Below are 17,500 nucleotides of genomic sequence, written 5' to 3' on the forward strand. Positions count from 1 at the left end.
ACCATAAGAGGCTGCTGCCATGCTCTAAGCCGATCGTTCGCAGGTTGGGTAATGATTACGCGGAAGAATACATGTTGGGTTGTTGTTCACCTAAATTTTTCTCACGGCTTTTTCCCGGCCCCAGACAATTTTCAACGATTTTCCCGGCTTTTCCCGGTCGGGAAATTTCAAAATAAAGTTCCCGGCTTTTCCCGGTTTTCCCGGCCCACTTCGAGGCCTGTTATATGTGTTTTCATTGATTTTTGTAAATTAAAATTTGATATGCAACAGGGATATTTTCATAAATAAAAGTAAAAGTAAAAATGTATTTTGACAAATCACCAGTTATTTCTACTGAATGACATTTTACCTGATTTAACGGGGGAGCACCACTGACAACATCTGATGATTGCGTTGAAGGCGCAGTTAATTTTTGCTTGGCGTTAATTTCAATTGGAGACGGAAGTTCCTACAAACAGAACAAAAAAAAAAAAAATTGATCTATGGATCAAATTGAATTTGAATGCATATTCAGAATTTCTGATAGTCATGACAATTTGCTTGTCTGTTTTCTTTTTCATTATATTCTTAATTACTTTTGTACACAAGAACAAAATAAAACAATTTGATGTGCTCCAATCCAAGGAGAACCACCAGAATTCAACCAGGAAAATAAAAATGGCCACTTTTAATAATATGATTTCTATACATACCTGTCTACTTGAACATTTCAAAATCATTAGCCAACACAAAATTCATCAGTAATAAATGGTACAATTTTAGTAATACTCCATCAATTAACAACAACAACAACAACAACAACAAAAAAAAAAGAAAAAAAAAAATACTGCGTATCTACAACTTTCTATATGTAAAATAAATGTTATGGACTCCACCATTACGAGCTGGCAATCGGCTAAGCTATCATGAGCGTGAACTGAGCAGTTGCCTTTATAACTTTAAGGGAACATTTTTTTTCTTTCTTTGATAACTGTGGAGACTTAAAAGAAAAAAAAAATTAGTTTTTTTTCCTCTCTAACCAAATTGTTGAGAAATCAAAATCCGTAATAATTCTTCCATTCCGTATGTCCAAAATTGTTACCTAATTTCCGTAACAATTACGGACGATCCGCAGAAGTAGGCAGGTATGACTACACTATCGTGATAAATGAAGCAAAAATAAAAATGCAGGAAAAAGTCACTCCCCCCCCCCTCCCCCTATCCAACAAAAAAAAACAGAAGTAAAAAAAATCACTTGACTGGAGATCAAACCTTATAACTTCTAATTGCCAGAAAATTCTACCTCAATAACACTACAGAGGATACTAACTGGCGTACAATAACAGCATATTTTTTCTGAGTGATAAGGGGATCTGAGATTTGACCCCTAGAAGATAATCCACTCTGAGTAGGAAAAGGCTCTTTACTCACCCTACTCAGGTGTACAATAAGAACCTGGCAGTTAACAGCTTTCAAAGTTTTCAAAGTTTATTCAATCTTAGGCTTTCGCCAATAAATCAACAATTTGATGCCAACATACATGAAGTGGAAAAAAAAAAAAAAAAAAAAGGTAAATGGAACCAAAAAATAAACTGATACACCATTATCTCTGTCTGACAAAAATTGCAATATCGCCTAACAGGCGTCATGTCTCATTCTACATGTTAAGCATTGCTGTTGGCCTGGGACCCTTTGTAAAGCGCTTTGAACACATTTAGTGGACATTGAGCTTTATAAAAGCTCAAGGTTTTTTTTTTTGTTTATTTTTTTAACAAAGGCTGATTTTGTGACTTTTTTTTTTCATTGTATTTTTCTCTAAGTCTGCAGGCTTTTTGTGGATTAAAAAAAAAAAAAAAAATCTTGCAGCCTGCTTGCTAGCTGTTTCGAATTTTCACTTCCATATTTACATAGAACAATAGAATTTCTTTATCAAAGGTTTTACCTTCATCAACTGTTGAGGGTCTGAATTTTTACTTGTTAGAAGAAGGGACTGATAGGTCATGACAGCTTCTGCAGCAAAATATTTCATCATCAGTCTGGCGTAGTTACCATGAGAGTCTTCCTCTGTTTGTTGGTTTGTATGTTTATGTGTTTTCATTGGGATAGAGAAAATGTGATGACAAGTAAGAATAAAAAAACCCAACATCAAAACAATTACAAGAGAATGAGCTGATACCCCTCTCCACTAAACAGTGCTTGGGTATATAGATTTATTAGATTTGTTGGGAAGAACCTGAAATATGGAATCACAAAAATCCTAACAAAAAGGTGAAAATGGAAAGGCTTCAGATGGGAAAAGTACAGACAATGAACGTTTTGAGTACAAACCCTTCATCACCAAAACAAATGAACAAAGAACATGGTAAACAAATAAAACAAAACGTAGTGAGGATTTTAGCATCTGTGCTCCATTGATTATTGTTTTGCTGATGAAAAGTTTTTACCCGAAACGTCCATTGTCTGTTCTGTTCCCATCCAAACCCTTTTATAGCAAAGTACTTTGTTAAAGGCTAGCATCCTGTCCAAAGGGTTGCAATCTATTACTTTCATATGTACATACAAAAACCGGGATCAAATCTGACTTCATGTGCTTTACGAATTTGAAGAATAAGAGAATCTAACATCCACAATAATTTGTTCAGGTGTCTCAACTCAAAACTTTGAACCACTGAAAATGTATATAATCGACATCTGAAAACCACAATGCAAAAATAAAGATAAATAAAAAATAAGCACATCTCAAGCTTCTTCTTCTTTTCCTCCTCCTCCTCCTTCTTCATCTTATTAATTATCATTAATATTATCATTGTTACTATTATTATTATTATTATTATTATTATTATTATTATTATTATTATTATTATTATTATTATTATTATTATTATATTATTGTTATCATAATCATTATTATTATTATTATTATTAATAATTAATATTACTGGTCACAAAATCATCATCATGGCCATGAATGGGTAATTTCCATTCATATAACTAGACCAATATATTTTTTTCCCCTTTTCCTTCAAATCGCCTCTACGTTGACCCATGTCTCGAACTCATGACAATAAATTCAATTTTTAGAATCTGAATCTTCCCAACATAGTACTATTTCGAAATGACTGGGATATTATCAGGATAATAAATTGTAAAAAAGTTTTTGAAAACTAAAAAAAAAAAGTCAGAAACAAGAAACGGGCATTTAACAACACTTACCAATCATCAACACTGTGCCTACACCAAGGCCACCACCTGAAAGATAAAAAAATAATAATAGATAAATAAGGAAAACAAAATTACCAGTTAATTGTAACTATTAAGTAATCAGGCATTATTTTTTAATCCTTCCATGGGTAGGTACTATTCTCAAAGTAACCGTAACAGAAATTTACCACAAAAAAGTAAAGAGAAAGAGCGACATATCATGAAGTCGTTGAGTTTGAGGAAACCATACATTTTCATGAATGCAGACTAGTGCTTAGTCTCTAACTATCTCTGACTTCAATCAATGACAATGACTTGAAAAAAATCGGATTTCATGTGAGCTGACTAAGAAAGTCTGAGACTAAAATCATGGCACATTCGGACTAAGTTTGGCCAAGTTTTAGTCATTTGCTGAGTGCACATAATCTAAGAAAATCAAGAGGTGATTTTTAACTTTTGACAATGAATGACAATGAATGCATGTATAGAAACTGAGATTGTCCTCTAACTAACTCTAACCAATTCGGCCATGCTATCCACATGAATAACGGCCCATGTAATGCATTGTATACAATACAACTACAACATAAAATAGCAGGCCACTTCTTGGTTTATAATTGTTGCCTGACCAGTGTAATTTTAAAATATATATTAATTGATGGGAGACCTTCCATAAGCTACTATATCCCAAGTCTTCTTCTGATTTGTATTTTCACCGGTGATCTTTTGTCATATGTTTATTTATTCAATTTGTCATCATATAGAAGCATTTTTAAGTCTATAGTTCAAACCTTTATGGATTAGTCAAAGTTTAAACTCTCCTCATACAACCATTGTTTTGATCATCCTCGGCCGCCATTGTATTTTGTGCAAGAGCAGTATTGAGTAGCGTATTTATAAAATTACTTGGGTGGCTAAATACAAAAAGTACATAAACGTTTACTTAACGTTTAATTGAAAACAAAAACATGAACGTTTCAGTCTTAAATCGCTTCATCAGCTCATTTTCGTCAGCCCATATTTTTTTCCAGATTTAATGGGAGTGATTTAATAAAAAACATAATGGAAACTTTTAAAAATATTTGTAAATTATTACAGTTGGGGGTTTGGGAGGATGTAAACTTGTTTTAGATAAAAGAATAACTAAATAAAAAACGAAGGTTGTAACTTAAAAATAAAGTCCCGATTTCTCTAACACTTGGGGGTTTGGGAAGGGGGAGCTTTTTTTTTGGGGGGGGGGGGGGGGGGGGGGGGAAACTTGTTTTCTTTAACAGTTAGTTGGGGGTTTGGTAGGGGGAATGTTTTTTTTTCTATAATAGTTGGGGGTTTGAGAGGGGGGGAACTTTTTTTTATAATAGTTGTAAATGGGTTTGAGAGGGGGGAATTTTTTTTTTTTTTTTAACTTGGGGGTTTGGGAGGGGGGAAACTTTTTTTAAAAAATAAAAGTTGGGGGTTTGGGAAGGGGGAGACTTTTATTTTTTTTTCTGGGAGGGGGGAACTTTTTTTCGATAATAGTTAGTTGGGGGTTTGGGAGGGGGGAAATTTTTTTTTATCATAATCCAATGGCTTTCTCATCCGTGTCAATGCGTGTAGCCAGCTTCCACAGACTCAGGGGTACAATGCGACCTCCATCTTCTACGCGAGGCCGTTTAGCTGGGGTTTCCTCCCGGCTCGTTGACGGTGCAGACGGTTCAGACATGATGAGAGTTGAAGAGTTGAGAAAGTTGATTGAATGAGAGTTGAGTTGAGAAAGTTGATCGAATGAGAGTTGAGGAGTTGAGAAAGTTGATTGAAAATAATAGACAAGTTTTAAATTTTTCGTGGCAACCGGTAAGATTTACAGGAAGTAAGACACAGGAAATAAAAACAAAGAAATTGATAGTATTCGATATCATCTATGACGTCATTTAACTAATTTCAATTAACACACCATCCCCAACTATTTAAAAAACTGGAATTTTTCCAACTTTTTCCAATGTTCTTTAAAGATTTATTCCCCTTTAGGAGTAATTAAAGGGAAATTAATCCAAATAAGTCTACATCATTTGAAAATTATCATTATTTATAAGATACGCTAATTACGACGCAATAATTATTATTTTCGTATATCAATTTATTTCTTCTGTGACAAAAAATTATTTTCACGTATCTGCAATGTTATTCAACTATATCCAGACCATTAATACCAGTTTAATGGAGATTTTAAAACTTTTAAGAATAATTTACGCAAACACGTTGCTTATATATACAACTGAAGACCATTCACTTTCAATAGTGATTGTTCATATATGTATTTGTATGTATATATAATGTTACTAATCATATTATGCCATCTCTTGCAGCTACTAATGACAATGCATCTCTTTCAGATTATATTAACACACCTTCTCTTACAGATCTGAAGCTTGAAGTGCGGCGTGACACAAGAAAATGAAAGAAAAGCAGAGATGAGAGTAGTGAAAAACAGTAAACAGACAAAACAATAAGTCTAATTTTTTCCAGTACTTTCTTCCTTTATTTTCTTTCCCGCCAAAAAACCAAGCCCCACTTTTTAAATATACCCCACCAAAATAATCCCTCTTATAGCCTTTTACTGGGGCGGGATGTAGTAGTAGTAGTAGCTTACGGAAGGCCTCCCTAATTGATATTGTATTATTATTACCATTAACTCTTTTCATGTCTCTAATTACTATTAAAGTTAAAGTTAAAGTCTTCGTATCCTGGAAAATGTATGATTCATAAGAAAATAAAAAAAGAGTGAAGTTTTAAAAAACGGTGTCTGTGAATAATCTCAGTCTCTGTTTAGTTTACAATTCATTCATCAACAAATTTAAAATTAAAATTAAAAGTCATCTATCAAAGATCCATAGCCAAAATGATTTGATACAGACGTGAATTGAGAAATTGGTTGGCCTGCTGATCATGGTCGTAGTATAGCGGTACCTCACCACAATTACAGTAGAGAACAACAACAGTCAGATCATCATTTGGGCTGTGGGACAGAAAGAAATTAAGTAAGCAGAGGCAGAGGAGAGCATCCCATGACCGTCCCATTGCCTACCTATCACATTATCGAGAGAGGGTATTCCAGTGGAAACGAGTAATTGGTTGTTATATAAAGACGGCCTAGTTCCAGGTATTTGACCAATCTTTATTCTCGCCCTCTTTTGGAAACTTGTTGTCATTTTCCTTTATAATTTTTAAGTTGTATCAGAGGTTCGGTTTTCGTTACTCCGATTCATGTCTTTAATCTTTTTAATCAAGTGCTTCCTTGTATTATTATCGTATATGATGTGAGTCATCGTGTACAGATGTGAGTCCACACATATTCATTGTCCGTGTTCATCACCGTTGGTATAATAATAATAATGATGATGATGATGATGATGGTGATGATGATGATGATTATGATGATGATGATGATGATGATGATGATGATGATGATGATGATGATGATGAATGAATGAATGAATGAATATGTCGGCGCAGTCTATCACAGACTACTGTGTTATCTATGGTATATAGGTATGGACGCTTGCCGCGAACAGTGTGTGTGTGTGTGTGTGTGTGTGTGTGTGTGTGTGTGTGTGTGTGTGTGTGTTGTGTGTGTGTGTGTGTTACTTCGGGTGTGTCAGTGCAGTCTGACAGTCTAGTGCTGGGTCGAGTTTGAAACGATCAAATCGAGCGGGTTTTCGATCGAGTCCTCTAAAATCGAGTCGGTTTCGGGCGGGTTTCGAGTCAGTGACGTCATCGAGCAGTGATTCGTTTGAAAAAAAAAAACACGAGCAACTCGTTTGCCACAGGAAACTTCACATACCCCCCCCTCTCTTATGTCTGTGGCTGGCTTGACTGCAGCTGGTTATGATGGGGGCTGCCAGATGGCCAAGTTCAAAATTGGTTACTAAGAAACGCTTTTCTATTATTATTCATTTAAAAAAAAAATCTTTTATTTAAAAAAAATGAAAAGATAAGTTTATCCAACTGTAGTCGATTGTTTTGTTAATCAAAACAAATGAGTTTTTCAAGGGAGTCAGAATGCTTGTGGTGTTGGGCTATTTGGGGTCTATTTGACTACTTGGGCAAGAAGAAATCTGGCTGTCTGGCAGCCTTGATTATGATCGTTCGTCGCATCACACACACATAACACACACACACACACACACACACACACACACACGCCATCAAACAGTTGTTGATGGTGAAGGGTTGAGACCCCCCCCCCCCCTCCCACCACCATCATCCCGCTGTCACCTTAACATTTCATATTTATGTCGCGCCAAAAGTTGTCGGCCGCCCCCACCTCCCATAATTTGTCACTGGTCGTCATCGCCTCTTGTGTGTGCGGGAAAGGTCGTGCCTTTCATTTCATTATTTGAAAAATAAATGAACAAGAATGGTGTGTTTTTATTAGGTAGGTAGATAATAATAATATTTAGCAGGTTCCACACCCAGACACACACGGATTGCCCGGACACGATGATAACGATGCCGACGACAATGGATGACGATGATGATGATGATGATGATGATTATCGTGTTTCTGTTTAAAAAATGAAATACTTTAGCAGGTTCCACCCCACCCCCCACACGGATAGACCGGACCCGAAGATGATGATTGTGGTTTTGCTGGCTGTTACGGCTGTGATGAGGATGATGATAATGATGATGATGATGATGATGACGATGGCGCAGATGGTGATTATTTGTTCGGTCGCTCAGTGGTACGGTGTCTCTTGTCACAAAATCAAGCCTTGTCAATGGCCGGATGAGTGACAGTGATTGTTGAAAATTGTGATCCAGACGTTAAGTCCGTGTGTCAGGCACTTGACTCAGGTGTGAATGTATTCTTATCTTATAAGCAATGACGGGTATTGTAAAGAGCTTTAATACAAAAAGACTCCAAACAGCGATCGGTACCTACTGTACGAAATGGATGTATGGTCGATATGGCGTGCCGGAGGAATAAATTAAATAAAATATTGTGAAGTTCATTGAGCATGGTAAATCCTTGGAAATGCGCTTTGAACTAATACACCTGCTAGACAACTCCGATTCCAATATAAACGACTGATTAATATTCCCATATATAAACTATAGTTAGCTGAAAATCTTTCTTTGTCGGGACTCCAAAAGTATGGAACGAATTAGACAAAGAAATCAAAGGGTCTTTTAGGAGCACTGATTGATTTTAGATTGATTATTACATTGAAATGTGTTGATATTTATTTTATCCATTATTATTAGGGTGGTGGTGGTGTGTGGTGATGATGATGATCCCGCTGATATGATGGTGATGATAAATAAATTAAACATAATTCCCTTTATTCATCCCATAGGGGAGATTCGTCTTTCGGGTCTATTCTAAGGGAAGACTGGAATAACCCAAGCGATAGCCGCAGTGCAGCGCCGCAAATTTAGTTAGGGCAAGGTGACTTGCTCAAGACCACTCAGCGGCGGGTGATCGAACTCGGTACCTTTCGGGTGCCAACCAAAGACCGTACCGCTGCCCCTGATGATGATGATGATGATGATGATGATGATGATGATGATGATGATGATGATGATGATGATGATGATGATGATGGGAACTAACAAAGAATACACAGGCATCTAAAATTGAAACATTCCATATTCAAAGCTAATGTTTTACTTTAAAAAATTGAGCTTTACAATATCCACTAAATGTGATCAAAGCGCTTTGTAAAGGGGTCCCCGGTCAACAGCAACATTTAATATGTAGGACGGGACATGCCGCCTGTTAGGCGATATTACAATTTTTCAGACAAAGACAACGCTGTTAACGGCCAGGTACTCATTTTACACCTGAGTACGGTGAGAGAATGTGAGTAAAGAGCCTTGTCCAAAGACTCAACTATGCACCGAGCGCGAGGCTCGAACCCAGGACTTTCCGATCCCAAAGCGGGTGTCATACCACTAGACCATTATAATGCACGAGAGCCATGGTCGACTAGAGTACTACCTATAGTTACGTCATGACTAGACCACATAGCCGCACTACTGTAGGAGTGTTCATTGATAGAGGGATGCGTGTGTGTCATAGAAATAGCCTTAGTGTGTGTGTGTGTATGTGTGTGTGTGTGTGTGATAGTCAAACTTTAGTAGGTTTAATGAAGTCTTGTCACACACGCGTGATACACCTATACGAATTTCCCTGCCACTGCCACCCAGACACACTAACATCTGACAAGGAGTGAGGGCTGTGGAAGAACCACAGACTACCGTGTGCAAACATTGGCGATTGGTATCGGATGGCAAACTGTGATCGTTTGAATTTGAAATGATTCGAAACACTCGTTAACCCTCCGCTCGCTCGAATCCTGATCGTCTCAAGCTCGTCTCACGTGTCAAGATCGTCTCAAGCTCACAACCCGCTTGATCGTTTTACGATCGAGTGATCGTTTTACTAACTCGCTCTTCCGGCATTGAGATCGAGCACTGACTCGTGGCTTGGCGCTCGGTCGTCGATCGAGTAAAAGCGATCAAATAACCCAACACTACCTGTTCCTTAGTGCTGGGTCGAGTTTGAAACGATCAAATCGAGCGGGTTTTCGATCGAGTCCTCTAAAATCGAGTCGGTTTCGGGCGGGTTTCGAGTCAGTGACGTCATCGAGCCATGATTCGTTTGAAAAAAAAAAAACACGAGCAACTCGTTTGCCACAGGAAACTTCACATACCCCTCCCTCTCTTATGTCTGTGGCTGGCTTGACTGCAGCTGGTTATGATGGGGGCTGCCAGATGGCCAAGTTCAAAATTGGTTACTAAGAAACGCTTTTCTATTATTATTCATTTAAAAAAAAAAATCTTTTATTTAAAAAAAAATGAAAAGATAAGTTTATCCAACTGTAGTCGATTGTTTTGTTAATCAAAACAAATGAGTTTTTCAAGGGAGTCAGAATGCTTGTGGTGTTGGGCTATTTGGGGTCTATTTGACTACTTGGGCAAGAAGAAATCTGGCTGTCTGGCAGCCTTGATTATGATCGTTCGTCGCATCACACACACATACCACACACACACACACACACACACACACACACGCCATCAAACAGTTGTTGATGGTGAAGGGTTGAGACCCCCCCCCCCCCCCCTCCCACCACCATCATCCCGCTGTCACCTTAACATTTCATATTTATGTCGCGCCAAAAGTTGTCGGCCGCCCCCACCTCCCATAATTTGTCACTGGTCGTCATCGCCTCTTGTGTGTGCGGGAAAGGTCGTGCCTTTCATTTTATTATTTGAAAAATAAATGAACAAGAATGGTGTGTTTTTATTAGGTAGGTAGATAATAATAATATTTAGCAGAGTTCCACACCCAGACACACACGGATTGCCCGGACACGATGATAACGATGCCGACGACAATGGATGACGATGATGATGATGATGATGATTATCGTGTTTCTGTTTAAAAAATGAAATACTTTAGCAGGTTCCACCCCCACCCCCCACACGGATAGACCGGACCCGAAGATGATGATTGTGGTTTTGCTGGCTGTTACGGCTGTGATGAGGATGATGATAATGATGATGATGATGATGATGACGATGGCGCAGATGGTGATTATTTGTTCGGTCGCTCAGTGGTACGGTGTCTCTTGTCACAAAATCAAGCCTTGTCAATGGCCGGATGAGTGACAGTGATTGTTGAAAATTGTGATCCAGACGTTAAGTCCGTGTGTCAGGCACTTGACTCAGGTGTGAATGTATTCTTATCTTATAAGCAATGACGGGTATTGTAAAGAGCTTTAATACAAAAGACTCCAAACAGCGATCGGTACCTACTGTACGAAATGGATGTATGGGTCGATATGGCGTGCCGGAGGAATAAATTAAATAAAATATTGTGAAGTTCATTGAGCATGGTAAATCCTTGGAAATGCGCTTTGAACTAATACACCTGCTAGACAACTCCGATTCCAATATAAACGACTGATTAATATTCCCATATATAAACTATAGTTAGCTGAAAATCTTTCTTTGTCGGGACTCCAAAAGTATGGAACGAATTAGACAAAGAAATCAAAGGGTCTTTTAGGAGCACTGATTGATTTTAGATTGATTATTACATTGAAATGTGTTGATATTTATTTTATCCATTATTATTAGGGTGGTGGTGGTGGTGGTGATGATGATGATCCGCTGATATGATGGTGATGATAAATAAATTAAACATAATTCCCTTTATTCATCCCATAGGGGAGATTCGTCTTTCGGGTCTATTCTAAGGGAAGACTGGAATAACCCAAGCGATAGCCGCAGTGCAGCGCCGCAAATTTAGTTAGGGCAAGGTGACTTGCTCAAGACCACTCAGCGGCGGGTGATCGAACTCGGTACCTTTCGGGTGCCAACCAAAGACCGTACCGCTGCCCCTGATGATGATGATGATGATGATGATGATGATGATGATGATGATGATGATGGGAACTAACAAAGAATACACAGGCATCTAAAATTGAAACATTCCATATTCAAAGCTAATGTTTTACTTTAAAAAATTGAGCTTTACAATATCCACTAAATGTGATCAAAGCGCTTTGTAAAGGGGTCCCCGGTCAACAGCAACATTTAATATGTAGGACGGGACATGCCGCCTGTTAGGCGATATTACAATTTTTCAGACAAAGACAACGCTGTTAACGGCCAGGTACTCATTTTACACCTGAGTACGGTGAGAGAATGTGAGTAAAGAGCCTTGTCCAAAGACTCAACTATGCACCGAGCGCGAGGCTCGAACCCAGGACTTTCCGATCCCAAAGCGGGTGTCATACCACTAGACCATTATAATGCACGAGAGCCATGGTCGACTAGAGTACTACCTATAGTTACGTCATGACTAGACCACATAGCCGCACTACTGTAGGAGTGTTCATTGATAGAGGGATGCGTGTGTGTCATAGAAATAGCCTTAGTGTGTGTGTGTGTGTATGTGTGTGTGTGTGTGTGATAGTCAAACTTTAGTAGGTTTAATGAAGTCTTGTCACACACGCGTGATACACCTATACGAATTTCCCTGCCACTGCCACCCAGACACACTAACATCTGACAAGGAGTGAGGGCTGTGGAAGAACCACAGACTACCGTGTGCAAACATTGGCGATTGGTATCGGATGGCAAACTGTGATCGTTTGAATTTGAAATGATTCGAAACACTCGTTACCCCTCCGCTCGCTCGAATCCTGATCGTCTCAAGCTCGTCTCACGTGTCAAGATCGTCTCAAGCTCACAACCCGCTTGATCGTTTTACGATCGAGTGATCGTTTTACTAACTCGCTCTTCCGGCATTGAGATCGAGCACTGACTCGTGGCTTGGCGCTCGGTCGTCGATCGAGTAAAAGCGATCAAATAACCCAACACTACTGTTCCTGGCACAGACTCTATGGTTCCTCGCATCCAGTTTAGCAATTTGCTTCCGTAAATCTCTGCCCAGTGCGTGTTCTTAGCTATTTAGGTAAGGTATTGATGTTTGTTAAGGTGCTGAGGCATTAGATGTTTCCTTGTGTTGTTGAAATCAATTCTTCGGTTGTTGATTCTAAATATATTTGATATATTTTTAGATCTTGATTCAATGTTGTTGGAATAGGCTTCCTAAGTCGTGACGTAATCCTGCGCAGCAACGCATGGCAACAAACCGGCTGGCTCTAAACAGTCGAGAAAAATGGCTGACACGAACTCTATTTCCATCACCGCCCTTATGAAATACTTCTCCAATGAGCATAAAAGTGTCTCGCGAGGTGAAAATCATCATCAGTCAGGTCCTGTTTTGACTTTCACTTACTCAGATGGCTTGATGTTCGGCAAAGTTCAAGCCAGCATGAAGAATAAAGAGTATTCTGTGAAGGTAAGTCATTTCGTCTTCTCATTCTCACTCTCAAAATCTCACATCTCCGTAAAACTACTGTTGGACAATAATCAGTTTACTTTGAGTTTAGGCAGATTTAGTATATCCAATGGAAAGATTTAACTGTTTACGTTCGATTTTAGTTAGGGAGAGAGAGAGAGGGAGTCATTGAATTATTGTGTTTTTATCTTATGGAACACGGACTTTGAGTCTTTGAGGTCTTAGTCTTGCTTCGCTAATTTTCGTTGCTATTGACTATAGTCTACTACATACTATTTAGTATCGTGTTGTAACCTTTATTATAATACTCATATGAGCATTACAATCACCAATCACGCTAGACATTTTATCATACTTCATGTGGGGCAGCGTGGATCAGCGGTACGGTTTTTGCTTCGTACCCGAAAGGTACCGAGTTCGTTCACCCGCCGCTGCGCTGTGTGGCCTTGAGCAAGTCACCTCGCCCTAGCTCAATTTGCGGCGCTGCACCGTGGTTATTCCAGTCTTCCCTGGGAATAGACCCTAGAGATAAATTTCCTCTATGGGATGAATAAAGGATTTATTTAGACCAGTGTTAGTCACGGTAAACTAAACTTCCTATTGGGTTAAGGTGTAATGTAAATGTTGCTGCTTGAAACTCGAAGAAATCAATAACATTGTGAAATTGAATGTGAACTTCAATTTAATATACGAAAACAGATAAAATGGACGTTTCGGGTTTCCCCCTTATCAACAAAGCAAGATGAATGAAAGAATCACTTAATTTGTTTTTTTAATTGAGTTTTTATACAGCGTAATATCCACTAAATGTGCTCAAAGTGCTTTACAAGGGGTCCCTGGCCAACAGCAACATTTAACATGTAAGACGGGACATGATGCCTGTTGGGCGATATTACAATTTTTTCGGACAGAGACAACGCCAGGTACTCATTTGACACCTGAGTACGGTGAGAGATTGTGAGTAAAGAGCCTTCTCCAAGGACTCAACTATGTGCCGAGCGAGGCCCAAACCCAGGACCTTCTGATCTGAAAGCGAGTGTCATACCACAAGACCACAACAGACGTTTAATTAGTTTGTTTGTTTTTTGCCTATTGAGCATGGTCGCAGCTCTAAATTTGAATCTTTTATTCTTTTACTTCCACAGATCTATCTTGATGATGCCTGGGTTGATTCAGTCCAAAACTAATTTGTGTGGTTTTATTTAACAATGTTAATGACATTGAACATACATTGATACAACAATGCCATAATTTGTCATGTTTATCATGTAAAATCATGTATGGACCTACAAAACCATTATTTTGAATGGTGATTTGATGATGATGAACAAAATATGTGTGTTGTACAAAATAAATGGCAAAGCTAACAAAATGCAATCTCCTTAATAAGAGGAGACTGGGGATTGACAAGTGCTGCAACAAATTGAAAAATAATATCAGATGTTTCTCTTAACATGGTTGGAATATATGAGAGGATGTTAACATTTTTCAGTCTTTCATTAGCCCTCTCAACATGAATTCTACATGAAGCAATTTCTTTTGTTAATAAAATCTCATTTTCAGTAAATTTATTATGTAAAAAGGGAGGGATATTTACAGTTACTCCTTGAGGTAAAATATCTTGAATCAGGATGGGGTTTTACCTTTATTACCTTTATCTGCTAAAATTAATTCTCCAGGGCTTAAAATTAAAAGTTTTAGTAATCCACAATTTTGTACAATGACCTTATCCGAGACAGACCCTGGATCATGTTTAGAAATAAAATTTATCACACCATTTGGACTTAGACCAACAAGAGCTTTAACAGAATTCATGGACCTATAAGAAGAATAAGTTAACCGTTGTTTATCCATTTCTTTAGGAATAGCAATTTGGTCATCTGTACAATCAATGATCATTCTGCAATTTGGAAATCTTAAAAATGATGATGGAGCTGATAGTTTATTTTTATGTCTAGAAGGGCATGTAACCTTCATAACATTTTCAAAGAGAAGCGTATGGCTTATGTAAAACATGAATAAAAGTTTGTATAATATTTGTTATAGTACTTTCACTAACGCTAAACAATTGTGAAATATGAAGGTTAGCGTAGTTCTGTATAAGTTTCATAAGTGTAATAATGAAAATTTGGTCTTTTAATGCAACTGTCTCTTCCTGAACTTCCCATCTACTATAATAAATAATGTTACCTCTAAAGCACTCAACATATTGAACAATAATATTAAATATTTTAAAAGAATGTACACCTGTCTCCATTCGAAGAACTTTTTCTGTAAGGCTTGAAACAGTGTAAGTGCGTTGAATCTAACTTAGTTGGGTTTTTTAAAGCTAGCTATTTCCTTATTTTTGTCTGTAATTTTTTGTTCTTGAATTAAATTTGTTGTTCTATTTAAAATATCCTCACTTGTTCTACAATCTGTTTTTTTTTTAAAAGATGGAATCCTGTGATGATGGTGACGAGAGTTGAGATGATGATGAGGGAGAAGATAATGAGGATGATGATGAGGAGGAAAATAATGATGATGAGGAATCTGGTTTTTTTAAAGGTGGGACTTTGTGATGATGATGAAGAGAGTTGAGCTGATGATGATGATGATGATGATGATGATGATGATGATGATGATTATGATGATGATGATGATGATGATGATGATGATGGTGATGATGATGATGATGATGGTGGTGGTGGTGGTGGTGGTGGTGGTGGTGGTGGTGGTGGACTTCTTGATGTTGGTGCCAATTGAGATGGGGTGGGAATTCCTTGTGTCACTTTTCTTTTCTTTCTTTCTGGCTCTGATGGAAACAATTTATTTTTATTTCTGTCAAACAATTCAGGGAGGTTGGCTTTGTCACTATCTCTGAAGTGACAAGAACACACTCTTGATGATGATGTTGGATCTTTTGTCCTTTCACCTGAAATGAAAAGATTAAAAAAAAAACAATAATTCTGTTGGGCATATTGGGTATATTATTTAATTTGATAAGTACTTTGTTTTAGACTATCTTGTTTGACACCAGCTCAATGCATGATAAATCAAAGGTGTGCAAGAGACTAGGTTACTGGTGGGTCTCTCGCCTGTCTTTTATGAAATCGCACATTCAGCAAAATGTCGCACTTCCTCATTACTTCTTTTGATGATTTTGACTAGGTATATATAAAAATATGAATTCTTAAATTTACACAGTTAAAGTTGATCTTGGGGTTGAGTGTGGCAAGACTGGCGTTTTCTCTTTATTTCAGTCAGTACTGTACTGGACAGTGCGGTGATGGAAACTTTGGAGTGTCAACAATCGGGCACAGGTAAAGGAGAGAGGTCCCTGCCGTCATCTTGCTTTGTTCACACAGAGTTGCCACCTCGGCTGTCGGGGAGGGAGGCATGGCAGAGAATCAGAGAAACTTTCCAAAAAAAAGAGGAAAGTATGTGTGTTTGTGTGTGTGTGTGTGTGTGTGAGAGAGAGAGAGAGAGAGAGAGAGAGAGAGAGAGATCTGCGTGAGGGGAGGGGGGGGGGGGGGGGAGAGGTTGCGTTATTTTATTTATTTATTTTCATTTTGCCATAAAGGTATCGAGTTTAAAGTAAGATTTTAACAAATATTCTCTTCTCTTTCTTCTTGTTCTCCTTTTAAAAAAATTATCACTTATCAGTAGAACTTAACTCTCATTCAGTTTATCAGCCTTAACATCAAAACGATTGAGATATCATTTTTGCTTCAACTTCAATAAAAACCTAGTTTGGAATGTATTTTTATTTATAATTTCGTGCAATTGTACACTTTAATCATAAAATATAGGTCTACGTAAGCTAGAACTTGACCTAGATCTGGACTACGAACTCTATCAAATGTTCGACGAGGCGTGCGTGCTTACCTGACTAAAGTGGTCCACTTTTTCTTCAATTTTTTGTCTGCCTGTCCATTTGGAAATCTGTAAAACTTGCAGGAGTGACTCTCTGACTGATGTAGACAATCTGGTACAAAATACTGGACCATATTTAAGATAAAAATTGTTTTTTGAGCGATTTTCCAATTATTCCTTGCCTGGACCAAGCACGGATTTTTTTTGTTTAGAGCCATCCGATTCGTTGCTAGGCGGACGTGACGTCAGACTGTGGAATCCTATTGAAGTTGGTGTACAGACGCCCTCTGTATTTGGCTCCTTGTTTGAAATAATCATCCATCGAGGTTTGTGCTGGAATATTTTCATCTCGTCGGAGCAAGTTTCGAACAGTTACCACCAGTGCTGCTTTTTCGCGTACTGGCTAGCTGTACTCTGCATCTTTCATATACATTCTCATTACTGATTTTGTCTGGCTAATGTACCCCAATAACAATAACACTACTACTACTACTACTACTACTACTACTACTACTACTACTACTACTACTACTACTACTACTACTACTATTACTACTACTACTACTACTACTACTACTACTACTACTACTACCACTACTACCACTACTA

The 17,500-nt window shown here is 38.0% G+C and overlaps 2 protein-coding genes and 1 long non-coding RNA gene across 5 annotated transcripts in view; 2 read left to right on the forward strand and 1 right to left on the reverse strand.

Moving 5' to 3' along the window:
• Window positions 1–6,452, reverse strand: part of LOC144978690 (elongator complex protein 4-like) — a 22,504-nt gene extending 16,052 nt beyond the window's left edge. The window contains exons 1-4 of the mRNA XM_078925095.1: window positions 6,242–6,452; window positions 3,193–3,228; window positions 1,922–2,043; window positions 350–448 (exon numbers count right to left, since the gene is read on the reverse strand). Of these exons, the coding sequence (XP_078781221.1) occupies window positions 350–448; window positions 1,922–2,043; window positions 3,193–3,228; window positions 6,242–6,365 (381 nt within the window). The 5' untranslated portion in view covers window positions 6,366–6,452. The remainder of the gene's footprint in view (window positions 1–349; window positions 449–1,921; window positions 2,044–3,192; window positions 3,229–6,241) is intronic.
• A 6,039-nt stretch (window positions 6,453–12,491) lies between these two features.
• LOC144978698 (uncharacterized) overlaps window positions 12,492–17,500 on the forward strand; it is an 18,585-nt gene continuing 13,576 nt past the window's right edge. The window contains exons 1-2 of one of the 3 annotated variants that reach the window (XM_078925109.1): window positions 12,506–12,646; window positions 16,279–16,338. The gene's annotated coding sequence lies outside the window, so the exon portion shown is untranslated. Of the gene's footprint in view, window positions 12,647–16,278; window positions 16,339–17,110; window positions 17,218–17,500 lie in introns of those variants that run through there. The other 2 variants (XM_078925107.1, XM_078925108.1) reach the window with 2 other exon arrangements.
• LOC144978699 (uncharacterized) lies at window positions 12,854–15,436 on the forward strand. The gene is made up of 2 exons (XR_013646576.1): window positions 12,854–13,036; window positions 14,182–15,436. It is a non-coding gene; the product is annotated as an uncharacterized LOC144978699 (long non-coding RNA).

Source organism: Berghia stephanieae, chromosome 8 (assembly GCF_034508935.2).
Source record: "Berghia stephanieae isolate SIO BIC M18660-M18661 chromosome 8, UCSD_Bste_1.3, whole genome shotgun sequence".
Taxonomy (NCBI): domain Eukaryota; kingdom Metazoa; phylum Mollusca; class Gastropoda; order Nudibranchia; family Aeolidiidae; genus Berghia; species Berghia stephanieae.